The following is a 26926-nucleotide window of genomic DNA, read 5'->3' on the forward strand; positions in this document are numbered from 1 at the left end:
AATAAAAGTAAAGAAAGGTATTCCAGGCACTGAGATTGTAGCAGTGAACAAGAAATAGACAAGTTTTCTTTCTTCATGAACCTCATATTCTAGTGGATGAGGACAGAAAATCAATTAGAAATGAAGAAATTGGTAAGAGAATTACACACAGTGATGAGGGCCATGATGTAAATAAGCAGAAAGATGAGATTAAGAGATGATGTCAGGTGAAGTAGGAATACTTGTGTCTAGAAAGGACTCATCATGGAAGACCTGAGGATGTTGCTTTTGAGCTGTAACCTGAGTGATGGGTCAGCTGTTCGCAAAACTGGAACAAGCCTCTTAACAGGAAAAATCAGATTATGAAGAACAGTCACCTTTCAGTACTGCTTGCTGCTTTAGGACTGACTCACATTCGTTTTGGTCCTGGCTTCCTACTTAAAGTCTCTACACATTCTCATCTATATATCTAATCTATATATGCACCACAGATAAATCTAAAAGAAATAAACACAAACACACAGCTTACACTGTGTTGTATTTCTACTTTAAAACTCTCTCTTAATGGCTCACTAAGGCTTAAAGGATAAAATCCACATTCCTCAAACCAGTGTCATAGCTGCTAAAATTACATCCTTCCCTACTTATGCAATTTTAGCTCTAAGTGTTCCCAAACATAAACCTTTTATTCCACTTAAGCTGCTTCAACACAAATTGCTATTTCTTATCTCCGTTGTTGTTTAGTGTTTAGGTTTGTTTGTTTTGTTTCTAACTGTTTTATTTAGAATGCGCCTCCCCTATGATGTATCTCTCTTTTTAGGCCCAGCTCCACTCCCATTTGATTTGGCCACTCAACCTGGTAGTGATCTTTCTTTCTGTAGAACAATTTCAGCAGTTACTGGTCCTATATAACCTATCCTGTAGTTGTCAGTACTAGATATTGTTATCAGTTCTATATGTTGACATATATAGTTCCTATGTATTGACATAGAACTTACTGTCTTGTAGTATGGCTCATATTTTCTATATTCATTTCTATCTCTCCAACCGAATTCTACATGCCTTGGAGGCAGCTGCCATATTCTGTACTTCTTGGATCCTATATTTCTTTTTATGCACATTACCTGGACAAGCAGTTCCTTTTTTTTAAAGGTGAAGTATTTTGAAATGTTTTAATTTCCTGTCACATAAAACTGCAATAAAGTATAGAGATTTCAAAATAATAATAATTGCAATAGATTGAAAATTCTTTTGGAGCTTTGTGTTCAGGATGGTTTACCAAAAGGAGAGCCAGATGGACTTACCTTTAATCATTTAGTTTTTTGGAAATGAAGAATACATAAAAAGTTGAGGAAAACTCATTTTTTTACTCCACTTACAAAACCAGAGAAATAAAATTTTGCTAATTGGTCTTCACTCCTTCACCTTGCTTTTGGTAATAAGTATTTAATTGGAAGTTGGGAGCCTGGAAACACTACTAATATAAATATTTTTATTAAGTTTTAATAGCAATTTTTACTTAGAAAGTCATAAGTAGAATAGACTTATGTTGGTGTGTTGGTCTGTGTTTTTTTAATTTGTGTTTAAACATTTTACATCTTCATATTAAGTAAAATTTCATTTCATTTTATTAATTTGATGTCATTCATTTGTTTATTTTTGTTTTCTTCTTTTCAAGGCCCTGTGGAATCCTACATGCACTGAAGTTTTATTTAAACCAGTACATATTTCAACCTAGGTTAAATCATTATTTGATAAGAAATGTATCACAAATCTGACATGCTAAATATGAAATCAGTTTTCCATTATTTCATGTGTTAGCTATTTCTCAGAGTATGTAATACAGAAATGTTTCCATTCCAGATATTTCACACTTTTTGCATTTGTACACAATTGCATAAAATATTAATGGATGTAGATTAAGCTAACATATTCCTACCTTATTGTATTTTTAAAACAAAAATAGACTTATTTTTAAATTGTCTCTATATGCAGCTATTCTGAAGTGTAATATTCCACTTGGCAGTACATATTTTTTGTTCAACCTTCTCATCCATGTCATTTGTCTCTCTGGTTATAATCTGTTTAATTTCACCATATATTCTATGCACATTAAGTAAGTTTCAAAACAGTGCTTCTAGTTTCCCCCATCCTAGTGTGACAGTTCTTACCGAAGAACTAAGTTACCTCTGGTTTTTCCCTTGCATTGAGATCAAAAGATGAAAGCAGTATGTCTTCAAACGAAATAAATCATGAAGAGTCTTATTCTAACTGTAGAAAGTAAAAAACTTACTTCTATCTCTAAATAAGTGAAGAAAGTTTTTTGGCTATTGACCTCATATTGAGGGAAGTTTGTTGAATGTGTCATAAAAAAAAAAAAAACCTGTCTCCTGGGCTTGGCATCACTGCCTGATTTCTGTGTGTCCTTGTTTATTACCTTTCTCTAATAGCTCACTTTAATTATCAAATGACTGGGTAGCAACAAGGCACTCTTGAGTGTTGTAGTTTATTGCAAGGATAAGTGACAACCCAAAGGATGTCTCAGTGTTGTGGTGCAGGACAACAGAAGAGCTATAGAGCTAAGGAGAGGAAAGCAGGTTTTACTGAATTCCCTATATTTTTTAAACAGGAAATGAAATAATCATGGTTAATGATGGTAACATTTAGAAATATGCTATAAAATTTCTTAAATTATTTGAATTATTATGTAACATATAATATGCATGATCAAATGGGCTTAAGCCATGGTATTAAAATAAAACTGTAAATATATTTATTTACTTGAAAACATTGTATGTGTCCTTGTTGACTTTGCTGCTTAAAACATCCTTTTATGATTCAAGATACGAAAAACGTTTTTGTTTCCCTAACAGTTTTCTAGAGTTTATTCTTTTATTCTGTTCTTATCTCTTTCTATTTATTGTCTTATTTTAACATTTGAAACCCTTAAATGTAGATAATGTAAGAAATTCTATTACCTTCAATAAAGCACTCCTCTGATAAAGATTTTTATCAGCTTGAATGGTCAATATCATTTTGAAGAAGAAGAAAGAATTCAATTAAAGATATTTTGACTAGGATGCAAGGGAAAAAAGAAATGTATTAACAAGTAGATTAAGTCAATAAAGAAAGGTACTTCTTTCCTCAAAAGCAATGTAGCAAAAATTGTCAATACAGACAAAAAAGCCACCTAACCTGAAAAGCTACCATTTTATGATTGCTCTTTAACACCAGTAAGACATTTCAGGCTGCTTCCTCAGAAACCCTTTTTTTTTTTTATTCTTTCATGTAATTTTTCTTTTTTAATGGGATTGTGCTGAATATACATCAATGAACATGTTTCTAGGTTAATAATTTTACTTCATGGTGAAATATATTCAGACTCTCCAGAAATGTTTATTATGTAGTTTGTCCGTTTAACTATTAAAATGTTTTACATTTCTTCGATTACATTAAACGTGAATTAAAAATAGGAATTAATGGCATGGTTAGTTTTTAGAAAAATGTGCAAGAACCATTATAATTACTGCACTGTATTCCAAGGTGTAACAAAACTGAGGTTGATGATTGTTTCTCAGAGAAGTAGCAAGAAGCATAAAAGTATATCTGACAGCTGCAAATAGTGCAACATCAGTATTTATTGATGAAAGGAGCATTATGCTATACTATTATGCCTCCATATCTGTCTGAAGTACCCTGACAATAATTAACTAAAAATAAGAGATGAACAAGCTTAATTATATTTATTTTCCAAATAAGTAAAGTGGAATTTGAAGAGGTTGAGTGACTTTCTCAAGTTCATGTAACTTTTCTAACAGACATTAAAGTTCTAGATTTTGCTGTAGGTGTTTCAGATCAAAAGTCAGGATTTTGTTTTGTTTTCCTGATTTCAGAATACTGGTGGACTGCGTGATTGCAAAATTCAATACAGATTATACATGGATTACATATGCAAATATATACACGCTTGTATATTATACATGCATTATATATTATTAAAGGTTGAGTTTATCTTAAATCTGCATTATAGTCTAGGCTTAATGGTGATGATATAGATTTACTATGTGAATACCTGTCTAAGATGTATAATACATGAGCTAAGGAATTTATTTTATAATATTAAGAATTATTTTTTCAAATATAAAGAAGTGCTTAGAAGGAAAACCAGGGACAGTTTTGCTAGATGTTTTAACAGTTATTAACACATATTTTATTTATATCTTGAATCATTTTGAAAATTTAATTTTTCATTTCATTTCATGAAATGTATGCATGTTAAATGTTCTTATTTATAATATTTTTAAATATAAGTCACTTATCATTCTTGGTTAGATTTATGACATATAGCTGTGTTTTAAATGATTTTTTAGTGAAGACTCTAAAGTAAGTATATGTTACTATGCACATGTGATTTTTATTATGGCACACATAAAAACTTCCTTGCTAAACTTTACAAAATTGCTATTTTTCATAATTACCTAAATTTGATATTGTTTTAAATATTTGTTTATTTAGAAAACAAAATGTACTTTTCCATATTTAACTTGCTGCTAGAGGCAGGAAAGTCCAAATTTAACAACAGGATGCTTTTCATGATTTTGTGTTTTGTGCCTATATGTTCACACAGGACTCTCTAAACACAGTTCTATCATATCTTAATTTCTTACATCTAATCACTTTTTCTAAAAGAAATCTTTGTCTTGGTGCTTTTTGGGGCAACAGTAATCGCCATTATGATATGCTGGCACGTTTAAAGAAAAAACTAATACTAACATATTTTCAAACACATCAGTTTCATTTGATGTATGTAGTGGACACAAGTCCACATGTCAATGATAGATTGACATACATATCCTCCATTGAAAAGAACTGTTACTCTTGATATTAATAAGCATTAAGAACTGTTAGAATTTCCCATGCCTTCCAAGTGATGTCTGTTGGATATCTAAATTTGCATAATACATTTATACCATTAATTACAGTGGAGTAGAGTAGGATAGGCTGTAAAATGGAGAAAAAATAAGAGATGTTAGCACTTTTCTTACTTTATTTTTTTTTTTTTTACTACAAACCAAACATCTTGAGTATATTTATTGGGTGTTCTTTTAACTCTATTTTGTGAAAACTTTTCTCTGCTTTTCTTTTCTCCTCTTTGAATGCTGTATATTGATATACATATAGGAGGTTGATGAACAGGAGGATCAAATGATAATAAAATATTTTCTGGTAAATGTTCCTAATACCTGAAAACTATTTGTTGCATCCTTAATTTATAAACATCATGGTCAGATTGTATACACATACACATATATGAAATAAGGAAACCCTTATTTTAAATTATCTTCTTATCAATTTCCTTTTTTAAAGAGGAGGAAATTTGATGCAGTAGCATGAGTATTCCTAGGAAAGAAAGGGAAAGAGCAATGACAAATGTAAATGCAAAGTGGATTCTGATGGAGAAAAACAACAAAGCAAGGGTAAAATGATTGTTGCATACTTCCCCTTAAGATTTAGTTTAGATTTTTTTTTTAAGCTTCCAATTTAAAATATATATATAAGACTTAAAAGATGAAAGAAGTGTTCCCTCAGCCCTATAAAGTAGAATAGCCAGTAGCTTAAACTTTGATAAATAGTCTGGAAGCCTTATGTATTAATACATTTTGAATATAATGACCAGGGAGAGTGAATAAATGTCATGCCTTTTTACTCAGACTCTTCATGGAAGATTTCTTCTTCATAAAGTTGGCAAGATTTTTGACCTGGAAAGAGATTTATATGTACCTTTTTTTCCACTAAGAATACCAGAGTAAACTTGAAAGAACAAGTAACTTTATTTGGCAATAAATATGCTACACGGATTTTAATTTTCTCTGAATCATGGTTTATATATGTTTTAAGAAGTTACTGTGTTAATGTAGATTCAGGGTTTAATTTATATTACTAGTACAATTTTTATACAACTTTATGATTTTTTGGAGATCTTTATCATCATACTGCCATTTTGGTTGTAGCCACATGAATTTGAAGAATAGGATCTTGAAAATTAATGACTAATCTCTGAAAATCTAACTTTTCTGTTTTAGTAATGCAAATACAACATAAGTAAAAAATTATATATGCATAAACCCATACTCTATATTGTTTTTCTAATGCTTTTTATCATAGTGTAACCTTTAGAAGCCCCAAAAAACTTTTTTTTAATTAGTTTGATTTTTAAAAGTGAAAAGCATCTTGTAGTAGAATGTGATGTATACATTGGAAATTTATTGCTAGTTTTTAATGAAAAAGAATATGCAATATCTGGTGAGCGAGCACAAAGGATCAGATGATCAAATAAGACTCACACAAATCATAGATCTTAGCCAATATCAAGCTTATACTAATCATTTCAAAGGTACTGGCCATCATGCTCCAGTGAAAGAGGGAAGAGGTCTGCCAGGTTGGGGACAGCTCTCCCAGTTCTTTTATCCCACTTTGGAATCCACTTTCTGATTCAAACTAAGAGATCAGATTTCCAAGTGAGATTTTGTGGGGTTACCTCACACAGTGGGAGAAATGTTTCATTCATGAAGTATCTTCATTTTATATCCCAACAATATGACATTCTTCAGGGAGCCATGTTCATAAAGATTCTAAGTTTATTTACTCAAATCAATCATTAACCAGGGGCATACTGTTATAATTTCCATTGATAAGGACCCTCCTTCCAGCAGCTATTACTAGTTTATTTTCCTGGAGATCTAGTTTTTATGTTGGCAAGGTTAGAAGAGGTTACCTCCCTTCTTTTACTTCCCCTGGAGAAAAACCAGTTGCTTTAACTCCCCCTCCTCACCTGCTCCATTTCCACAGTTGATTCTGAAAGTGATATTGTATTGGAGTGGAATGATAAACCCAGTATCCTGGATTTTTCATTTCTCTTTAATTGAAAGGAAAAGACCGTATAGAAAGTTTATCTGACCAAAATTGCACTTGTTTCGGGTTTCTGTTCTTTGTTTTCAATGTTTCAAAACAGTTTGAGGCAAGAGTCAGGAGATTGCTTTTCCTGAAGATTATCTTTGTTTCCCTTTATTTTTCACTTAAGGCAAGCTTTCGTGAATTACAGTTTTTGAAAGTCAAGATATATGTGCTTCAATTGGGGGAAAAAATTAAAATTCCTTAAAATAAAGTTTTTGTTAATTGATGTATGCTGTAATATACCACATAAGAGATGGTCAGTTTATTTAAATTTATATGTCATATTTAAAGTTATAAATACTTGTTTTATTCTTTGTTTCCATTTGCTATTTATACAAAATTACCCCTGTTGGAACGATAATCCATTCAACTAATTGGAATAGAGTAAATTCTTTGTTTTCTTCTTTCAGTGATGCTATATACCTCAGTATGTATTTTATTGAATATAAAATGTCTAGTTTTAAGATATTTGGGATGTGGGTTTTTTATGTAAAATCTCTGTTCTTTTGTATTTTCATCCATTTGGTATATATAAAAAGTACACTAGAAAAATTCTCATAAGAGAAAACACATATAAGAAAAAAATCCAATATCTGCAGCCTGATTTATCCGTTCTCCTGCTGTTCCACAAACAGACTGTGTTGTTTCTACCAAGTCTTAGTGCCTTTACTCACATCAATCCCCTAACCTATAGAGCTGTTTCTTTTCTCTTAACTTGTTCACATGAAGAGGAAACCGAGTTCCATATTCCCAGGATTCTCCAGGCATAATTAAATTCTACTCTAAATCATTCTGCCCTTTAATTATGGCTACCATTTTTTTTATTTTACTATGTGTCAAGTGCTGTCTTAAAGGCTTTACATGTTTTAAGTATTAATTCTTCACAAAAGCCTATGAGGGAGCTACTGTTACATGACACCATTTTGCAAGCAAGAAAGCTGAAATATAGAGAAGAAATTTGCACCAAATTACATTACTAGAAAGTTAGTAGGCTGTGTTTAAGCATAGGCCCTCTGGATCTAGAGCCTGCACTTTATTATTTTTTTTTATTTTTTAATTGAAGTATAGCTGATTTACAATGTTATCTTAATTTGAAGTGTACACCATACTGATTCAATGCTTTACAGGATAAACTCCATTTAAAATTACTGCCAAATATTGGCTGTATTCCCTGTCCAATATATCCTTGTAGCTTACAAGCTATACGTAGTAGTTTGTAGCTTTTAATCCCTTACCCTTATCTTGCCCCTTCCCCTTCCCTCTCCCCACTGGTAACCACTAGTTTGTTCTCTGTATCTGTAAGTCTGTTTCTTTTTTGTTATATTCACTGGTTTTTTTTTTTTAGATTCCACATATAAGTGATATCATACGGTATTTGTCTTTCTCTGTCTGACTTATTTCACTAACATACACCCTACAGGTCCATCCATGTTGTTGCAAATGATAAAATTTCATTTTTATAGCTGAGTAATATTCCATTGTGTGTATATATATATATATATATATATATATATATATATATATATGTATCACATATTCTTTATTGATTCATCTGCTGATGGACATTTAGGTTGCTTTCATGTCTTGGCTATTGTAAATAACGCTTCTGTGAACTTTGGAATGTATGCATCTTTTTGAATAGTGTTTTCGTTTTCTTTGGATATATACCCAGGAGTGGAATTGCTGTAAAATATGGTAGTTCTATTTTTAGTTTCTTGAGGAACCTCTATACATCCATGTTGGCTGCACTAATTTACATTCCCACCCACAGTGTACTAGGGTTCCCTTTTCTCCACATCTCACCAACATTTGTTATTTGTGGGTTTTTTTGAAGATGCCATTCTAGCTGGTATGAGATGATAGCTCATTGTGGTTTTCATTTGCATTTCTCTGATGATTAGTAATGTTGAGCATTTTTCATTTTCATTACCTATTGGTCATCTGTATGTCTTCTCTGTAAAAATGTCTATTCAGGTCTTCTGCCTATTTTTATTGTTTTTTTTTTTTTGGTATTAAGTTGTATGAGTTGCTTATGTATTTTTCATATTAATCCCTTATTGGTCATCATTTGCAAGTATTTTCTCCCATTCAGTAGGTTGTCTTTCTATTTTGTCCATGGTTTCCTTTGCTGTGCAAAACATTTTTAAGTTTAATTAGGCCTATTTGTTTATTTTTGCTTTTGTTTACTTTAGGAGACAGATCCAAGAAAATATTGCTGTGATTTATATCAAAGAGTGTTCTGCCTATGTTTTCTTTTAGGAGTTTTATGATTTCTGGTTCATAGTTAGGTCTTTAATCCACTTTCAGTTTTTTTTGTATACGGTATGAGAAACTGTTCTACTTTTGTTCTTTTACATGCAGCTGCCCAGTTTTCCCAGCGTCACTTATTAGCAAGACTGTCTTTTCTCCATTGTGTACTTTTGCCTCCTTTGCTGTAGACTAATTGACTGTAGGTGTGTGGGTTTATTTCTGGGCTCTGTATTCTGTTCCATGGATCTATGTGTCTGTTTCTGTGCCAGTACCATACTGTTTTGATTTCTGTAGCTCTGTAGTATAGTATGAAGTCCACGAGCATGATGCCTCCAGCTTTGTTCTTTTTTGTCAAGATTGCTTTTGTAGTTTGGGGTTATTTGTGGTTTCATATAAATTTTAGTATTATTTGTTCTAGTCCTGTGAAAAATGTCATGAATATTTTGATAGAGATTGCACTAAATCTGTATCTTGCTTTGGGTAGTATGGCTGTTTTAATAATCATAATCCTTCTAATCCATGAACATGGGATATATTTCCATTTCTTTACATCATCTTCAGTTTCCTTCATCAGTGCTTTAAGATTTACAAAGTATAGGTCCTTCACCTCCTTGGTTAAGTTTATTCCTAGGTATTTTGTTCTTTTTGATTCAATTTTAAGCAGGATTGTTCTCTTGCTTTTTCTTTCTGATAGTTCATTTTTAGTGTATAGAAAAGCAACAGATTTCTGTATATTAATTTTATATCCTGCAACTTTACTGAATTCATTTGTTCTAATAGTTTTTCAGTGGAGACATTAGGGTTTTAGAAAACCCTAATGACATCATACAGTATGAGGCCATCTACAGTTAGTGACAATTTTACTTCTTACCTTACAATTTGGTTGCCTCTTAATTTTTTTTTTTTTTTTTTTTTCCCTTGGCTGATTGCTGTGGCTGGGACTTTCAATACTATATAAGTGAAAGTGGCGGGAGTAGGCATTTTTGTTTTGCTCCTGATTTTAAAGGAAAAGATTTGCTTTTCACCATTAAGTATGATGTTAGCTGTGGGTTTGTCATATATGGCTTTTTTTATGTTGAGGTATGTTCTCTCTGTACCAACTTTGATAAGAGTTTTTATCATGAATAAATGTTTAATGTTATCAATTTTTTATGCATCTATTGCAATGATCTTGTGATTTTTATTCTTCCTTTGTTAATGTAGTGTATCACATTGATTGATTTTTGGATATTGAACTATCCTTGCATCCCTGGGGTAAATCCCACTTGATCATGGTGCATGATCCTTTTTATATATTGTTGAATTCAGTTTGCTAACACTTTTTTGAGGATTTTTGCATCTGTATTCATTAGAGATATTGGCCTATAATTTTCTTTTTTTTTTTTTAATGTTTGTCTGGTTTTGGTATCAGTTTGTTGTCTGGGTAATGGTCTCATGGAATGAATTTGGGAGTATTCCCTTATCTTCAGTTTTTTGGAATAATTTGAGAAGGATAGGTATTAGCTCTTCTTTATATGCTTGGTATAATTACCCTGTGAAGCCATTCAGTCCTGGACTTTTATTTGTTGGGAGTTTTGTGATTACTAATTTAATTTCACTACTAATGATTTATCTGTTCAGATTAGCTACTTCTTCCTGATTCAGTCTTGGAAGATTGTATGTTTCTAGAAATTTATCCATTTCTTCTAGGTTCCATAAACAAAGATCAGTACTTTAAAATCTGATAAACTTGCTGTTTACTGGTCTTTGTTTATTATTTTTTTTCAGAGCAATTATAATTATGAATAATCATACTAGTATTATAAACATAAGCAAATGAAAGGTACTGTAGTCCCCAGTGGAGAGAATAATGGCTAATATTTATTAGGTGCTACTGTGTGCCAAGCAATATTCTAAATGCTTTATGTGTTGTCTCATGTAATCTTAAACAAAAACAAGATAGATTCTATTATTCTCATTTTACAGAGGAGGACATTATGGCACAGCAAGGTGATGTAAAATTCCCAAAGTGATATCATACGAGTGGTGAGAGAGCTGGGTTATGAATCCAAGTTGCCTTGATTCCAGAATTCACCCCCTCATCACTTCACTATATGGTGCCCCCAATAGAATGCAATAAACTGAATCCATGGCTATGCTGCAGAAACAATTCCAAATTTTAGTGACTTCAGTATCTTTTATTTGTTTCTTTATTGCTCATGTCTATTGCTGGCCAACAGATAGCTCTCCGCCCTCACTGTAAGACTCAGGTTGATGGAACAATCTTCATCTGTTATGTTGCAGCCTATGAGAGAAAGAGTGTCATAAATTGCACAATGGGTCTTAAACTTCCACTCAGGAATGTCATATGACACTTCTCACGTTTCATTGGTCAAAGTAAATTAAGTTGTATAGTCACAGCTAATAAAATCCAAAGGACAGGGAGGACAAATCAGTCATATGCCCAGAAGTGGGAAAACCATGAAAAACTGGCACACAGCACCAATGACTACTATTACATCTTTCTTCTTTTCTCTGAAATAAGCTGGTTTTAATTAAAATGTGAAAATTACTATTTTGTAAGTATGCTGACATAAACATCATTTGATTCCATCATAGTTTTCAGAAAAACCTAATTCAAAAATTTCTAATTCTGTAAGTGAATATCCCTCTGTAAAATGTTGTGTGTATATAATGCTGTCTCAATTTTTGACATATGACATACATATATTACTTGTACCATATTCTTCAGATATATTTCAGTCATTTCACTAGATTTTTAAATATTTCTATTTTTAATAAAACATTTCTGTTTATAATCAATCTACTGAGTTGCCTAGCATTTGTTGATGTTACCACAGTAATATTCTAGCTTGTTTTAACTATTTTAAAATAAATGATCATACCCATATCTATAATAGAGAGTTTTTTTCTGGGCTACTTGATTCTAAGTATCATTAGTGTACTAGTCAGAATAATTCATAGTGACAGTGCTATTCCACCAACATTTTTTAGTCATTTACCTCCTTAAACCTTATCATTAAGCACATTTTTCCTCTGGAAGTATCTCTAGAGATTATAAGTGACAAGTATAATATTTTAAATGTATGAACAAAAATGAGTTTCTTGTTCCCAAACAATATGCTATACTTGATTCAGAAAGAGATAATTTGCATCAACTGAAACAAATAGGTTTCCTTTAATTTTTTCCTCTCTCATTTAATGTTAAAGCCTTACCAAATTATCTCCTAAGTCATGTATTATATTTTCAACTTTTATGATGCAAAAGACAATCACCTTCAATTCCCACAATACACAATATACATTTTTCTTTAATGAGAAAATTATCTATTGAAACTTTAATTTGTAAACAAATCAAGCTACATTGCTCTGCATGCCTTCTTTTTACTGTTTGAATATAAAGTGAAATCCTTGGTATTATTTCCTTCCAGTCTATAATTAATTTGTTGATTCCAATATACTAATTGAATCAAGCTATTTGTACTGTAAGTAAAATAGTTAGGTCAACATTCATTATATTAGTATGGTAGTTTGCATTACCAAAGCTATCATTTACTTTAGCTTTAGTCTAAATATAATAATGATATATATTTGTATATATATGAAATTAGGATTCTCACTATTTTAGACTTATCTTTTCCAAATTCATATTAGAATATAGAAAATAATTATGTAAGTTGAAAGAGCATTAATCAAAATGTTAGGAATATATATTTTGTATTCTCAATATTTTATTCACATTTATACTTGTTTATATTTATATCATACAAGATGAAAAGAAAATTTGTAAATACTAGAAGTATTATCGTTCTATGTATTCCTGTCACAGTTTTGAATTGTATCAATAGAATTTTTAAATATACAAATTATGGAAAGATATTAATCCCTTATGGAAAGATACTAATCCCTAATGTTTGTCAGTAATTAATTTTCTGTTTTAAAATATAGATTGACATTCTTAAGCAATTTTTATGCATTAGAAATATCATAAAAGCAGAAATAGAAAAAAGAAAACCACCAAATCATTGAGTGTTTAGTAAGAGGTTATTGTGCATGTAAGAGCAATTTGCAAACTGGATGCCTTCAAAATCGAAGACTAATATGAAGCTTAGGGGCATGATGTAACAGGGTGACTTAAAAGTGAAAGTGAGGACGTTGTTTACTGTTTATAATGATTGGTTATTACAATGGGTGCTTCTAGAAGGCAGGGGATTGGTTAAATTGATTATCTCATACCACTTTTAGGAAGATGACTTGTTTCTTTTATGATTGTCGGAGTCATTTACAGGAAATAACCCAAGTCAAGTTTTGATTACATTCATGAAATCAGCTAGATTTAGTTTGCTTATGTGACTTGAGTGGTTTTGTCTGCTCAGGGAATTCTCAAGTCTGGTCTCCATTTTGTATCTGATTTAATAATTCCCAACTTTTGGTCATTCTTTTAGTAGGCTGAGAGTGTGACCACGTAATATGGCATGACTCTTGGTTACCATTATTGATGCCAGAAAATCATTTATTTGTTGTTTCCACCAGTTGAGTCATCAGGAATGAAGGTCACTAGTTGCTGTTAGCAACCATTGCATTATCATCATAGACTTGAGTGGTAAGATCACTGAGCTCTTCAAGTTTTCTAATCCTGATGGATATCATTTGATATGGGAGTGGCTGCTGAAAGACACTTAAAATCTTTGAGAGAACACAATGCACTAGAGAGGTTAATATGTTGAATATAAGGAAAATTACAGACAAGGATTAAAAAATTCCCCAGAGTAGAGAGTCCCAGAAGCCAGGGTATAATCAAGTAAATAACCTAAATGGGTTATAATCAGATTCAAGTTTTACCATTTGAAGTCAATCTACTTTTATTTATTTATTTTTTATAAATATATTTTTATTTTATTTTATTTGTGGCTGCATTGGGTCTTCGTTACTGCATGCAGACTTTCTCTAGTTGCTGCGAGGGGGGGCTACTCTCCATTGCGGTGTGCAGGCTTCTCATTGCAATGGCTTCTCATTGTGGAGCATGGGCTCTAGGCACGCGGGCTTCAGTAGTTGTGGCCTGTGGGCTCAGTAGTTGTGGCGCACGGGCTTAGTTGCTCCGTGGCCTGTGGGATCTTCCTGGACCAGGGATCGAACCCGTGTCCCTTGTATTGGCAGGTGGATTCTTAACCACTGTGCCACCAGCGAAGTCCTACTTTTATTTATTTACTAAGGTTCTTGCTGTATTAGCAATCACATATCCCCATGATTATTTAGGACAGGATGAACATGAGGAATTTTTTTAAATTGAAGTTTAATTTACATACAACATTATATTAGTTTCGGGTGTAAAAACATAATGATTTGACATTTGTATACATTGTGAAGAGATCACCACAATACATCTAGTTACCATCTATCACCATACAAAGTTATGAATTTTTTTTCTTGTGATGAGAACTTTTAAGACTTACTTTCTTAACAGCTTTCAAATTCGCAATACAAGATCATTGATTGTAGTCAACATGATGTACCTTATGTCCCAATGACTTATTTATTTTATAACTAAAATTTGTATCCCTTGATCCCTTTCACCCATTTCTCCCACCCCCAACCACCATCCCCTCTCGCAACCATCAATCTATTGCCTGTATCTATGAATTTTGTTCCTTTGTTTTCTTTTTCAGATTCCACATATAAGTGAAATCATATGGTATTTGTCTTTAACTTATTTCACTTAGCATAATACCCTCAAGGTCCATCCATGTCGTCACAAATGGCAAGATTTAATTCTTTTTTTATGGCTGAGTAGTATTCTGTTGTATCTATATAACACATCTTTCTTACTTATCCATCAGTGAATACTTAGGTTGTTTCCATATCTAGGCTATTCTAAACAATGCTGCAGTGAACATAGGGGTCCATATATCCTTTCAAATTAATGTTTTTGTTTTCTTTGAATCAATACCCAGAAGTGGAATTGCTGGATCATGTAGTAGTTCTATTTTTAATTTTGGGGAGAACCTCCATACTGTTTTCCATAGTGGCTGTACCAATTTACCTTCCCACCAACAGTGCATTAGGTTTCCCTTTAATCCACATCCTCACCAACACTTGTTATATTTTGTCCTTTTCATAACCATTCTGTCAGGTGTGAGATGATATCACATTTTGTTTTGATTTGCGTTACTCTGGTGATTAATGATGTTGAGCATCTTTTCATGTGTCTGTTGGCAATCTGTGTGGCATCTTTGGAAAAATGTCTGTTTGGATTCTCTGCCCATTTTGTAATCAGATTTGTTTGTTATTGAGTTGTATGAGTTCTTTTTATGTTTTGGATATTAACCACTTATCAGGTACATGATTTTCAAATATCTTCTTTCATCAGGTAGGTTGCCTTTTTATTCTGTTGATGGTTTTTTGCTGTGCAGAAGCTTTTCAGTTTGATGTAGTCCCATTTATTCATTTTTGCTTTTGTTTCCATTGTCTTTGGAGTCAGATTTTGTTTGAAATATCATCAGGAGTAGTGTCAAGAAGCTTACTGTCTATGTTTTCTCCTAGAATTTCTATGATTTCTGGTTTTACATTCAAGTCTTTAATCCATTTTTAATTACGTTTGTGCACACTTTAAGATAGTGGTCCAGTTTTATTATTGTGTGTGTGGCTGGCCAGTTTTCCCTACACTATTTATTTATTTATTTTTAAAGATTTAATTTTATTTATTTTTGGCTGCATTGGGTCTTCGTTGCACACAAGCTTCTCTTTGTGGTGGCTTCTCTTGTTGCAGAGCACGGGCTCTAGGTGCACGGGCTTCAGTAGTTGTGGCACACGGGCTTAGATGCTCCACGGCAAGTGGGATCTTCCCAGATCAGGGATCGAACCCGTGTCCCCTGTATTGGCGTGCGGATTCTTAACCACTGCACCACCAGGGAAGTCCCAACCCCTACGTCATTTATTGACAAGACTGTTCTTTCCTCATTGTATACTCTTGTCTCTTTTGTTATAAATTAATTTACCATCCATGCTTAGGTATACTTCTCGGCTCTCTGTTCTATGTCATTGATCTGTGTCTGTTTTTATGCCAGTACCACACTGTTTCGCTTATTATAGCTTTGTAATATGGTCTGAAATTAGGAAGAATGATCCCTCCAACTTCATTCTTCATTATCAGATTGCTTTGGCTATTTGGGAATTTTGTGGTTCCATAGAAATTTTAGGTTTGTTTGTACTACTTCTATGAAAAATGCCATTGGAATTTTGATAGGGATTCCTTTGAGTAATATTGACATTTTTCAGTGTTCTTCCAATCAATGAGCATGGAATATCTTTCCATTTATGTGTATCCTCTTCAATTTCTTTCATTAATATCATACAGTTTTCAAAGTGTAGATTTTTCACATCATTGGTTACATTTATTCCTAAGTATTTTATTCTTTTTGATTCAATTGTAAATGGGATTGTCTTCATAATTTTTATTTCTGATAGTTTTTTGTTGGTACAGAAAAATGCAAAGATTTTTGTATATTGATTTTTTTTCCCTGCAACTTTACAAAATTTGTTAGGTCTAACAGTGTTTTGGTGGAGTCTTTAGGGTTTTCTTTATATGAAAACATGTCTACAAACAGTGACAGTTTCACTTCTTCCTTTCCAATTCTGATGCCTATTTCTGTTTCCTTCCTAATGGGTCTGGCTATGATTTCCAATACTATGTTGAATAAAAGTGGTGGGAGTGGAATCCTTCTCTTTTTCCTGAATTTAAGAGATAAACATTTTTGTAGTAACCTATAAGGGAAAAGATCCTGAAAAAATAGATATATATGTATGTATAACTGAATCACTTTGCTGTACACCTGAAACTAACACAACATTGTTAATCAACTATACACCAATAAAAAAAACATAAGGGATAAACTGAGGTTTTTTGCCATTGAGTATGATGTTACCTGTGAGCTTGTCCTATATGGCCTTTATTATGTTGAGGTGTGTCCCCTCTATAACCACTTTATTGAGAGTTTTTATCAAAAATGTTTGTTGAATTTTGTCAAATGCTTTTTCTGCATCTATTGAGATAATTCCATGATTTTTATTCTTCATTTTGTTAATGGGGTGTATCACATTGATTGATTTGAGGATGTTGAACCATCCTTGCATCTCTAGAATAAATCCTACTTCATTGTGGTGTATGATCCTTTTAATGTATTGTCAACTTTGATTTGCTAATTTTGTTGAGGATTTTCACATCTATGTTATATTAGCTATCTATTGTCCTGTAATTTTCTTTTTGTGTTATGCCCTTGTCTAGTTTTGGTATCAAGGTAATGCTGGCCTCATAAAATGAGTGTGGAAGTGTTTCTTCCTCTTCAAATATTTGAAATCATTTGAGAATTTGAGAAGTGTAATTATTAACTCTTCTTTAAATGTTTCCTAGAATTCACCAGTGAAGCCATGTGGTCCTGGGGTTGTGTTTTTGGGGAGCTTTTTGATTACTGACTCAATCTTCTTACTGGTAATCAGTCAATTCACATTTTCTGTTCTTCATGATTTAGTCTTGGGAGATTATAAGTTTCTAGGAATTTATCCATTTCTTCTAGGTTGTCCAATTTGTTGGCACATAATTTTATGTAATAGTTTCTTATGATCCTTTGTATTTCTTGGTTATCAGTGGTAATTTCTTCTCTTTAATTTCTGATTTAATTTATTTTAATGCTCTTAGTGATTCTAGCTAAAGTTTTGACAATTTTGTTTATCTTTTCAAAGAATGAGCTCTTAGTTTCATTGATATTTCCTATTGTCATTTTAGTCTTCATTTTATTTATGTACACTGAGATCTTTATTATTTCTTCTACTAACTTTGGGCTTTGTTTTTCTTTTTCTAGTTCCTTTAGATATAAATTTATATTGTTTATTTGAGATTTTTCTTGTTTCTTGAGGTAGACTTGTATCACTATAAACTTCCCTCTTAGAACTGCATTTGCTGCATTTCATAGATTTTGGTATGTTGTATTTCCACTTTCACTTGTCTGAAGGTTTTTTTTTTTTCTTCTCCTTTGAGTTCTTCATCAACCCATTGTTTTTTTAATTGCATTTTGTTCAATCTCCACATATTTGTGATTTTTCTAGTTTTCTACTTGTACTTAGCTTCTAGTTTCATATCATTGTGGTCAGAAAAGATGCTTTGTATGATTTCAGTATTTTTAAATGTATTGAGACTTGTTTTGTGGCCTAGCGTATTATCTATCCTGGAGAATGCTCTATGTGCACTTGAGAAAAATGTGTATTCCATTGCTTTTGGATGGAATGTTCTATATATGTCTACTAAATCCATCAGTTCTAATGTGCCATTTATGACCAGTGATTCTTTGTTTTTCTGTCTAGGCCATCTATCCATTGTCATAAGTGGCATATTAAAGTCCCCTCCTGTTATTGTATTGCTGTCAATTTTTCCCTTTGAGTCTTAATATTTGCTTTACATAAAATTTAAGTCCTCCTATGTTGGGTTCATAAATAGTTAAAAATGTTACATCTTCCTTTGGATTGACCCCTTTATCATTATGTAATGTCCACTTTTGTCCTTTACTGCAGTCTGTTTTAAAGTCTATTTTGTCTGATATAAGTATAGCTACCCAAGCTTTCTTTTAGTTTTCATTTGTGTGAAATGTCTTTTTCCACTGTGTTGCTTTCAGTCTTTGTGTGTCTTTATATCTGATGTCATTCTCTTTTAGACAGCATAAAGATGGGTCTTGATATTGCATCCATTTAGCCACTCCATGTCGTTTTATTGGAGAATTTAGTCCCTTTATATTTAAAGTAATTATTGATAGTATGTACTTACTGCCATTTTGTTAATTGTTTTCTGACTGTTTTGTCTTTTCTGTTCCTTTCTTCTACTGCTTTCTTCCCTTGTGTTTTGATGACTCTCTCTAGTGTTATGCTTAAATTCATTTCTCATTATCTTTTTTGTATTTACTACAGGTTTTGACTTTGTGGTTACTGTGAGGCTTAGTCTGTTTCAAGTTAATAGCAAGTTACATTTGAATGCATTCTAAAACTCTCTGTTTTTACTTTGCCGCAACATTTTATGTTTTTAATGTCACATTTTACATCTTTTTGTGTATCCCTGAACTAATTTTGTAATTTTAATTATTTTTACTAATTATGTCTTTTATCCTCTATAACTAGCTTTATAAATGATTAATCCACTTTCTTTACTGTATATTTATTTTTCCCAGTGAGATTTTTACATTCATATGTTTTCTTACTAATTAATGCCCTTTCTTTTCAGCTTAAAGAAGTTGCTTTAACATTTCTCATAGGGCTGGTTTAGTGAGGATTAACTCTTTTAGCTTTTGCTTGTCTGGAAAACTTGTTATCTCCCCTTCAATTCAGAATGATAACCTTACTGCTTAGAGTTATTCTTGCTTCAAAGTTTGTTGTTGTTGTTATTTCATTTTGTTTTGTTTTTTCTTTGAGCACTTTGAATATATCACACCACTTCCTTTTGGCCTGGCATTGAACTCTTGAGTGGCCCACACAGCAATAGGCATGAAGGTTATCCATATATAATCTATGTGGCCATTTCTCTGAATTCTACTGGTTGATAACAAAGACTCAAAGCCAATTAATAAGATTAGAATCTGGTAATGGATAAACTGTAGTTTTCTATTGAAACAGTATTTTCCATAGTCATCCCATGTTTATCAAAAATATTTACAGTAAAACTGATTCATTTGTAAAATAAGTCTTGTTTTATTAAACTTGGATTTATTATTTACAGAAATGTAGTAAGAATATTAATTCTATGCATATATTCAAGCATAACATTTCAGTCAAAGCTTTGGTAATATCCAAAGGGCTTTATTGGCTCCATAAAGTCAACGTTAGTTCTTTAAAATTGTCTGGTAATAAGGATTCTCAGATGAGATCTTTCAAGTATCTTTAGGCTATGAAGCCAGGCTCAGGACTTGTCTAAGTTTGTACTTACAGTGAGAACAGATTATTTAACTTATGTAAATGCATACATTGTCATGAAAAATAAAACTATTTAATGAGTGTGTCTTAATTCTGGAGGGATCAGGTAGGAAGAAAAAGATAAATGTTTTAACTTTTGTTTACAAAACTACAAATTGCTATAAGTTGTAAATAGCTTAAAAGAGAGGAGAAAAATGGATTCTTTAAATCTGGAAAAGAAATCATTAAAGACCCAACATTGTTTTAAATGAAGTCATACAAATTAAAATTATCAGTTCGTTCAGTCTCCTGTAATTAAATTTTGTTTGGCTTCATCTTGGATGAGAAGCTTACGAATCAATCAATTTTCCATTAGAGTTTTAGAAATTCTTACCCAGTTCAGTATTATTATTATTATCTTAACATTATCAGAAACCTGTATTTTAGAGTACTTGTCAAGGTCTTTTCCATGAATTTCTTTGAAGATGTATTTTTACCTGTAGTTGATTGTAAATACCTATTATCACATCATACATCTCCACCAGGTACAGTGTTGAGTGATTATTTCTATCTGAGAGGTGCAAAAAAGGCAGTGATACTTTTGTTTCGTTGCAAAACAGATTGGGATAGAGGTGTGCAGAAAGAATCACAGTTAGTTAATGCCAACTGTCTGACCCAGACTATTTTCTAGGATCCCAGTTAAAATTATATTTTAATCAAAAGAGAAGGTAAAGTGAAAAAAAAAAAAAAAACCAAAAGGCAATAGGCAGTCTTGATAACATTTTGAATATTATATTGTGGATTAATGCTTTAGAGAATGAATGAGTTTGAATTGCATTTTATCATATTGCCTCTGAGCTATCACTCTGAGGTCTTATAAATTTAATTTTTTTTCTCTGAGACTAAACTTGATGGAGACTGAAATGTATTTTTATTATCAACTATATCTGCTGGTGAAAATCCAAATAAACAAAGAACAAAACTGAATTATGGTGCTGCATTCTAATATCATCACCTACTAATCAAATATAGAAACTCTTAAAAAAGGAAAACATGTTGAATTAGCACAGCCTTAGCCATCTGGTTCAGAAAGGTAGGGTGGAAGTCATCTCTGCTTTCTGTACAGGCTTTTGTAGAACTGTGGATCCAGGAGGCATATTTATAGCCCTTTAACAAGCATACATGGTAATTAAAAACAACAAGGTTTCTGCCTGCATAGCTTGGTTATCTTGACTCCGGAGATAACCACTTTCAGCTGACCCCAGGGTACTCTTGAAAACAATGTGATTGCACTGTGGAGTCTCTATTTGTTTATCCTACATGTAATTGAAACAGAGCTGACATGCTCCTCTGGTGCTCTCCTGCCATACACTCTTAGTGAACCATATGTTACATTTCCAAGTTTCACAGGTATGGTTTAGCATTGTTAATCACAAACAAGTGTGAGATTTCTCATTTCATTGTTTTTCATTGAATAATTGTTTATTGGGTGTCTCCTAGGTACTCGGGATAGGCGCTTTTGTAAGCAGTGTTAGAGGGAGTATATGACTCGAAATTTCACTCAGGATTGATAGAGATTAACAGAATAAATTACAAATTTCATCTTACTAATAAGTTCCTGAGTGTGATTTCTCAGGAACACAGACATTATGAATCCTAATAGCTCACACTTCACATCAAAGTGTTGATGAACTAACGTCACATCTCTCAATGGTTCTGGATTTGTGTACTTACTTAGTAAAGTATAGAAGAAAAGGGCAGTGTACCCTTAATTCATAGCTGCTTTTCTTAGCATATGTCCAAGAAGAGGTAATAAAACTTACTTTTGAAAAAAGTACTCAGTAACTGAATAGTTTGTCTAGGAATTCCATTCAAAAGATAAATCTTTGGGACAAAAGGGAAGAAAATGCTGTGAAAGACATAACCACCTTTTCAATAGAGAATGTTTTAAAAAGTAGAGGAAAAAATGTTCAGTTGTCTTCTTCCTTTTGTTAAAACGTTTCTTGAGAAAGAAGAGTACCAGAAGTGTGGGTAAAGTGTTCTTCTATGCAAGTTCTCATAAAATCTACTGAAAACATATTCTGTAGAAAGTTCACAAGGTTTGTTAGAAGTCCAATATGATAAAAGAAGAATGAAATATATTTTGTAAATAGTAATGAAGACATGCTATAGAAAGCCATATCTGATTAACTCTTGACATGTCCTTCAAAGAGAAATAGACTTTGATGTCTGGTTTCCAGTAGACACATTTGAAGACTTTCAGTTAGCATGGCTGGTTGTGATTTTTATTCTCAGTGCTTCTAAATGCCTTCTTCTGTTTTTTATTATTGCAAGTAGAAGTTAGATTTCCTAAAGAGGCAATATTGAGGTAATTATTACACATGAGCTCTAATGTTTAGGCTAACATTTCCTGATCTAGGTACTTTTCTTTCAGCATCTTTGTTTTGAAAGATAAATAACTGGTTGACAGTTTTTGGTTTGACAGTTGGATTTCACCTGGTTGAAATGCATGAACATTTCTTCCAGTTAGTGACATTATTGATGGCTTTATCAAGCTGACAGATGATGATGATTTGTCCCAAGAGTTGGTTTCATATTTAGAAATACACTGCATTGGAGGAGAAAGAGGCCCACGGCCTGGAAGGTGCAGAGTTGTACCCACATTTCCCGTAGAACTTTGGAACATCTATCAACGGACATGTGACAATATACAAAGAACAAACAACAGTGTAGAGGCTTTCACAACGCAATACAAAGCACAGATACAAATATGCATCCTAGTGTTTGGAAGCTGATACCTCTCTTACTGAAGGAAGAAGTTTTAGTGAAAAAGAAGAAGTGTGATGTCAAACAGAGACAAATCGGCAAGCCAAAAAAAAAAAATGTATAATATATTGTGAATAAAAGACTTGGAAGACAAGTGCTCAGGTGCAACCCACAAAATGAAATCAGCTGTTTACACAGTGTTGCCATGAATCTACACACATTTTAAATGTATTCAAATATTTTGTATTTTGCAATAAAGTCTTTTTAATTTTGTTATTCATTTCTCTTGTTTCATTATGTCCTTTTTAATGTACCTCTTTATTGTTCATTATTTTATCTTTTACGGTAAAATTGCCTTGCAGCCAACTAGTTACATGGTGAAAATGTTTGCAGCAAAGATGCTTGTGGCAAAGATGTCTATGAACCTGATACTTATGATACTGAACATGAACTTTCCCAGTCATAGTAAGATAACTCTCTAGTATTCTCTGAATGTTAATTTTATATATACATACACACAGCATACACAAACACACCTTTATTTTCTCATCTTACTATCATGAATAGGAACAAAACACTTGTCCATTTTTCATGGAATATTAAGAAAGAAAAACTAAACTTAAATCACATTGCAAGAAAATTTGCTGGTAAAGGAGCCTTTCATGGAGGCATAAATTAATCAGAGATGATTAAAGGCATTTTCTTTTTGTTGATTCAGTAGAAAGGATTTATTAAAAGGTGGCAAAGCAAATGCTTGAAAAGAAAATATTAAGTCTAATTGTAAGAGAGGAGAGCCAGAGAATGAAAATCTCTAGGGAACTTATGTTAATTCTTTTTCATTACCCTTCTTAGAGCAATGAAACTCAATCAGAAGCAATTTCCCATCCACTCCCTCACCCTCCCAGGGAGCATCGGGCAGTGTCTTGAGACTTTTTTGGTTATCACAGTTGGGGAATGTTACTGGCATCTAGTGGGTAGAGGACAGGGATGCTCCTTAATATCCCACAATGCACAAGACAACTACCGACAGCAAAGAATTATCCAGCCCAACATGTGAATATAGCCAAGGCAGGAAACCTGCTCTAGATGTTAGCTGTGAACAATGATGAAATCTTTATTGATAACTAAGATGTTTTATAGCACTTGTCAGGAAAATAACAAAGGGCCCTGTTTACTATCTCACAGTGTTACTTTCTGCCTGGGAAAGCATGGTAATGTCATACTCCTAGACACTTTGTTTCTCTAGTCCCCTTCTTACAACTGACTCAGAACTGAGTCTGTTTTAGCTCAAGGTAGACGATCTATCATGTTCTCCAAGGTTACCTCTGAAGAGTTCTGTTTTCAGCCCATCACCTTCCCATGACAATGTTTGAGTCAAGGTATCTAGGGAAATAAATTTTAATTATAGACTGCTTTTACATGTGCTTCTACCTGCCTCCATCAAGCTCTGGAAGATCATATACGTACTGTATCCTAGAAACACACTTGAGATACACACAGACAGAAATCTAAAAATGCTTCTGAGTTTTAAATATTTTTTTCAAAACTCTAAATTTAGGGATGATAGGAAGAAATTATGTAGATCACTTCTTTCTTCAATATTTATTTATTTATTTTTGGCTGCATTGGGTTTCTGTTGCGGCACGCAGGATCTTTCATTGCGGTGCATGGGTGCTTCCTTGCGGCATGTGGGCTTCTCTCTAGTTGTGGCTTGCGGGCTCAGTAGTTGCAGTGCGCAGTCTTAGTTGCCCCGTGGCATTTGGGATCTTAGTTCCCCAAACAGGGATCGAACCTGCATCCCCTGCATTAAAAGGTGGATTCTTAACCATTCGACCACCAGGGAAGTCCCTCTGTAGATCATTTCTGCTTTAATATTTGTCTTCTTATATCTATCCTCTAATATAGTTTTGTATGTTATTTTTCTGTATAAATGACCTTCTTACGTAATTTTTTTGAAATTGCCTATTGACATCCATATGTGTTATGTTCATATATTTTATCATCTAATTAACTTTTGTTATAGTTACAAAACCAAAAATGACTCTAGTATATTAGTGATAAACTTTTGCTGTAAACCAGAAAGTTTAAAATATTGGGAATTAAGTTAATCATCTTAGAAAAATCAAGGAAAATATTTTTTCTAATTTAATTTTAGGATAGCGATTCTCACTTAAAATAGTGTTTTTATTGATTTTTTCATTTAAAAAAATAGAGATTTATAGAAATAAAAATGTTCTATTATATACAATAAAATTTTTCTTATAGCAATAATCACTCAATGTTTATTGATTGGTTACTATTGACATGGCATTGCATAAATTATCCACCCTAGAAATATTTTAGAATATATTAGTATTTAAATAATTGAAAGTTAATAAGGTAAGGAGAGGAATAGACTTTATTTCACCTGCATCCATTTTGACATACATATGCTTATATACATACAAATATGTATACTTTCGTACATACATATGTTTAATACTGTTAGAGATAAATAGTCCTTTATTTTTTCTTTTATGGATATGTGTTTGTGTTTACACTTAAGTATGTCTGTATTTTATAGATAAATTCATATTTTTATGTAGAGAATTTTGTATTGATTCACTTATTTTTGGTCCTTCACCAAGTAACTGGATCCATAGTGTAGGTTTCAGTGAGTTTTATCTGTACACCTTCAAATAAAAAGCAGCAGACTTTAAAAAAAAAAAAACTCTATCATCTTGTAAGTCCACATCAGTTTATTCAGTAATCTCCTGAGCAATGCACTAAAATAATGAAGCTCTGTAGAATTGTCATACCAGAAGAGGTTCTTATATTTTTCTTCAATTGTATTCCATGTTGCTTCTCAGCAAACAATGTATACCCTCTATGATGTTAGCCAGTTTGGTAAAAGTTTGTTGATTTTTATTTACAAATACTACCATTAAATCATTATTTTTGTTAACATTTCCCTTTAGAGATATATTTTATAGACCACATTTGAAAGCTGTACTTTCTATAATAGTTTACTTATTTACTTATTTAGTTTGTGACTACATGAAACCAAATATCCTGTATTTCCAGCATGAAATATATTTTTCCTGCTTCAAAATGAGAGGATTCTAGAGAACTGATAATAATGCCTCTATATTTACTCTTTCTCTCAAAGCCATATTTTATTACAATAAGGACATTTTTATAGTTAAAATTTTAATTTTTATTGAATTTCAACAATAAATTAGCTACTTTTATCATTAAATTTATTCAATTTTTAATTTATACTTTTTAAAAAAAATTTATTGGAGTATAGTTGAATTACAATGTTAGTTTCTGCCATACAGCAAAATGAATCATTTATACATATACATTTATCCACTCTTTTTTAGATCTTTTCGCATATAGGTCATTACAAAGTATTGAGTGGAGTTCCCTCTGCTATATAGTAGGTTCTAATTAGTTATCTATTTTATATATAGTAGTGTGTAAATGTCAGTCCCAATCTCCCAGTTTATCACCCCTCCTTTCCCCCTGGGTAACCATAAGTTTTTCTACATCTGTGACTCTATTTCTGTTTTGTAAAAAAAAAAAAAAAGTTCATTTGTACCATTTTTTTAGATTCCACGTATAAGCGATAGCATATGATATTTGTCTTTCTCTGACTTATTTCACTCGGTATGACAATTTCTGGGTCCATCCATGTTGCTGCAAATGGCATTATTTCATTCTTCTTTTATGGCTGAGTAATATTCCATTGTATATATGTACCACATTGTCTGTAACAATTCCTCCATCGATGGACATTTAGGTTGCTTCCATGTACTGGCTGTTTTAAATAGTACTGCAGTGAACATTGGGGTGCATGTGTCTTTTCGAATTATGGTTTTCTCCAGATATATGCCCAAGAGTGGGATTGCTGGATCATATGGTGGCTCTATTTTTAGTTTTTTAAGGAACCTCCATACTGCTCTCCTTAGTGGCTGTACCAATTTACATTCCCACCAACACTGTAGGAGGGTTCCCCTTTTCTCCACACCCTCTCCAGAATTTATTGTTTGTAGATTTTTGATGATGG

General features: G+C 32.3%; 1 protein-coding gene across 10 annotated transcripts in view; it reads left to right on the forward strand.

The window, feature by feature from the left end:
- CCSER1 (coiled-coil serine rich protein 1) overlaps positions 1 to 26926 on the forward strand; it is a 1297084-nt gene that overhangs the window by 722993 nt on the left and 547165 nt on the right. For 4 of the 10 annotated variants that reach the window (XM_082391655.1, XM_082391657.1, XM_082391658.1 and 1 more), the window contains one exon: positions 1658 to 3971. The exons of the other annotated variants lie outside the window; for them this stretch is intronic. In XM_082391655.1, the coding sequence (XP_082247781.1) occupies positions 1658 to 1717 (60 nt within the window). In that variant the 3' untranslated portion in view covers positions 1718 to 3971. Of the gene's footprint in view, positions 1 to 1657; positions 3972 to 26926 lie in introns of those variants that run through there. 10 annotated transcript variants of the gene reach the window in all.

This window comes from Balaenoptera borealis (genome assembly GCF_965194805.1).
Source record: "Balaenoptera borealis genome assembly, chromosome: 4".
In the NCBI taxonomy this organism is placed as follows: domain Eukaryota; kingdom Metazoa; phylum Chordata; class Mammalia; order Artiodactyla; family Balaenopteridae; genus Balaenoptera; species Balaenoptera borealis.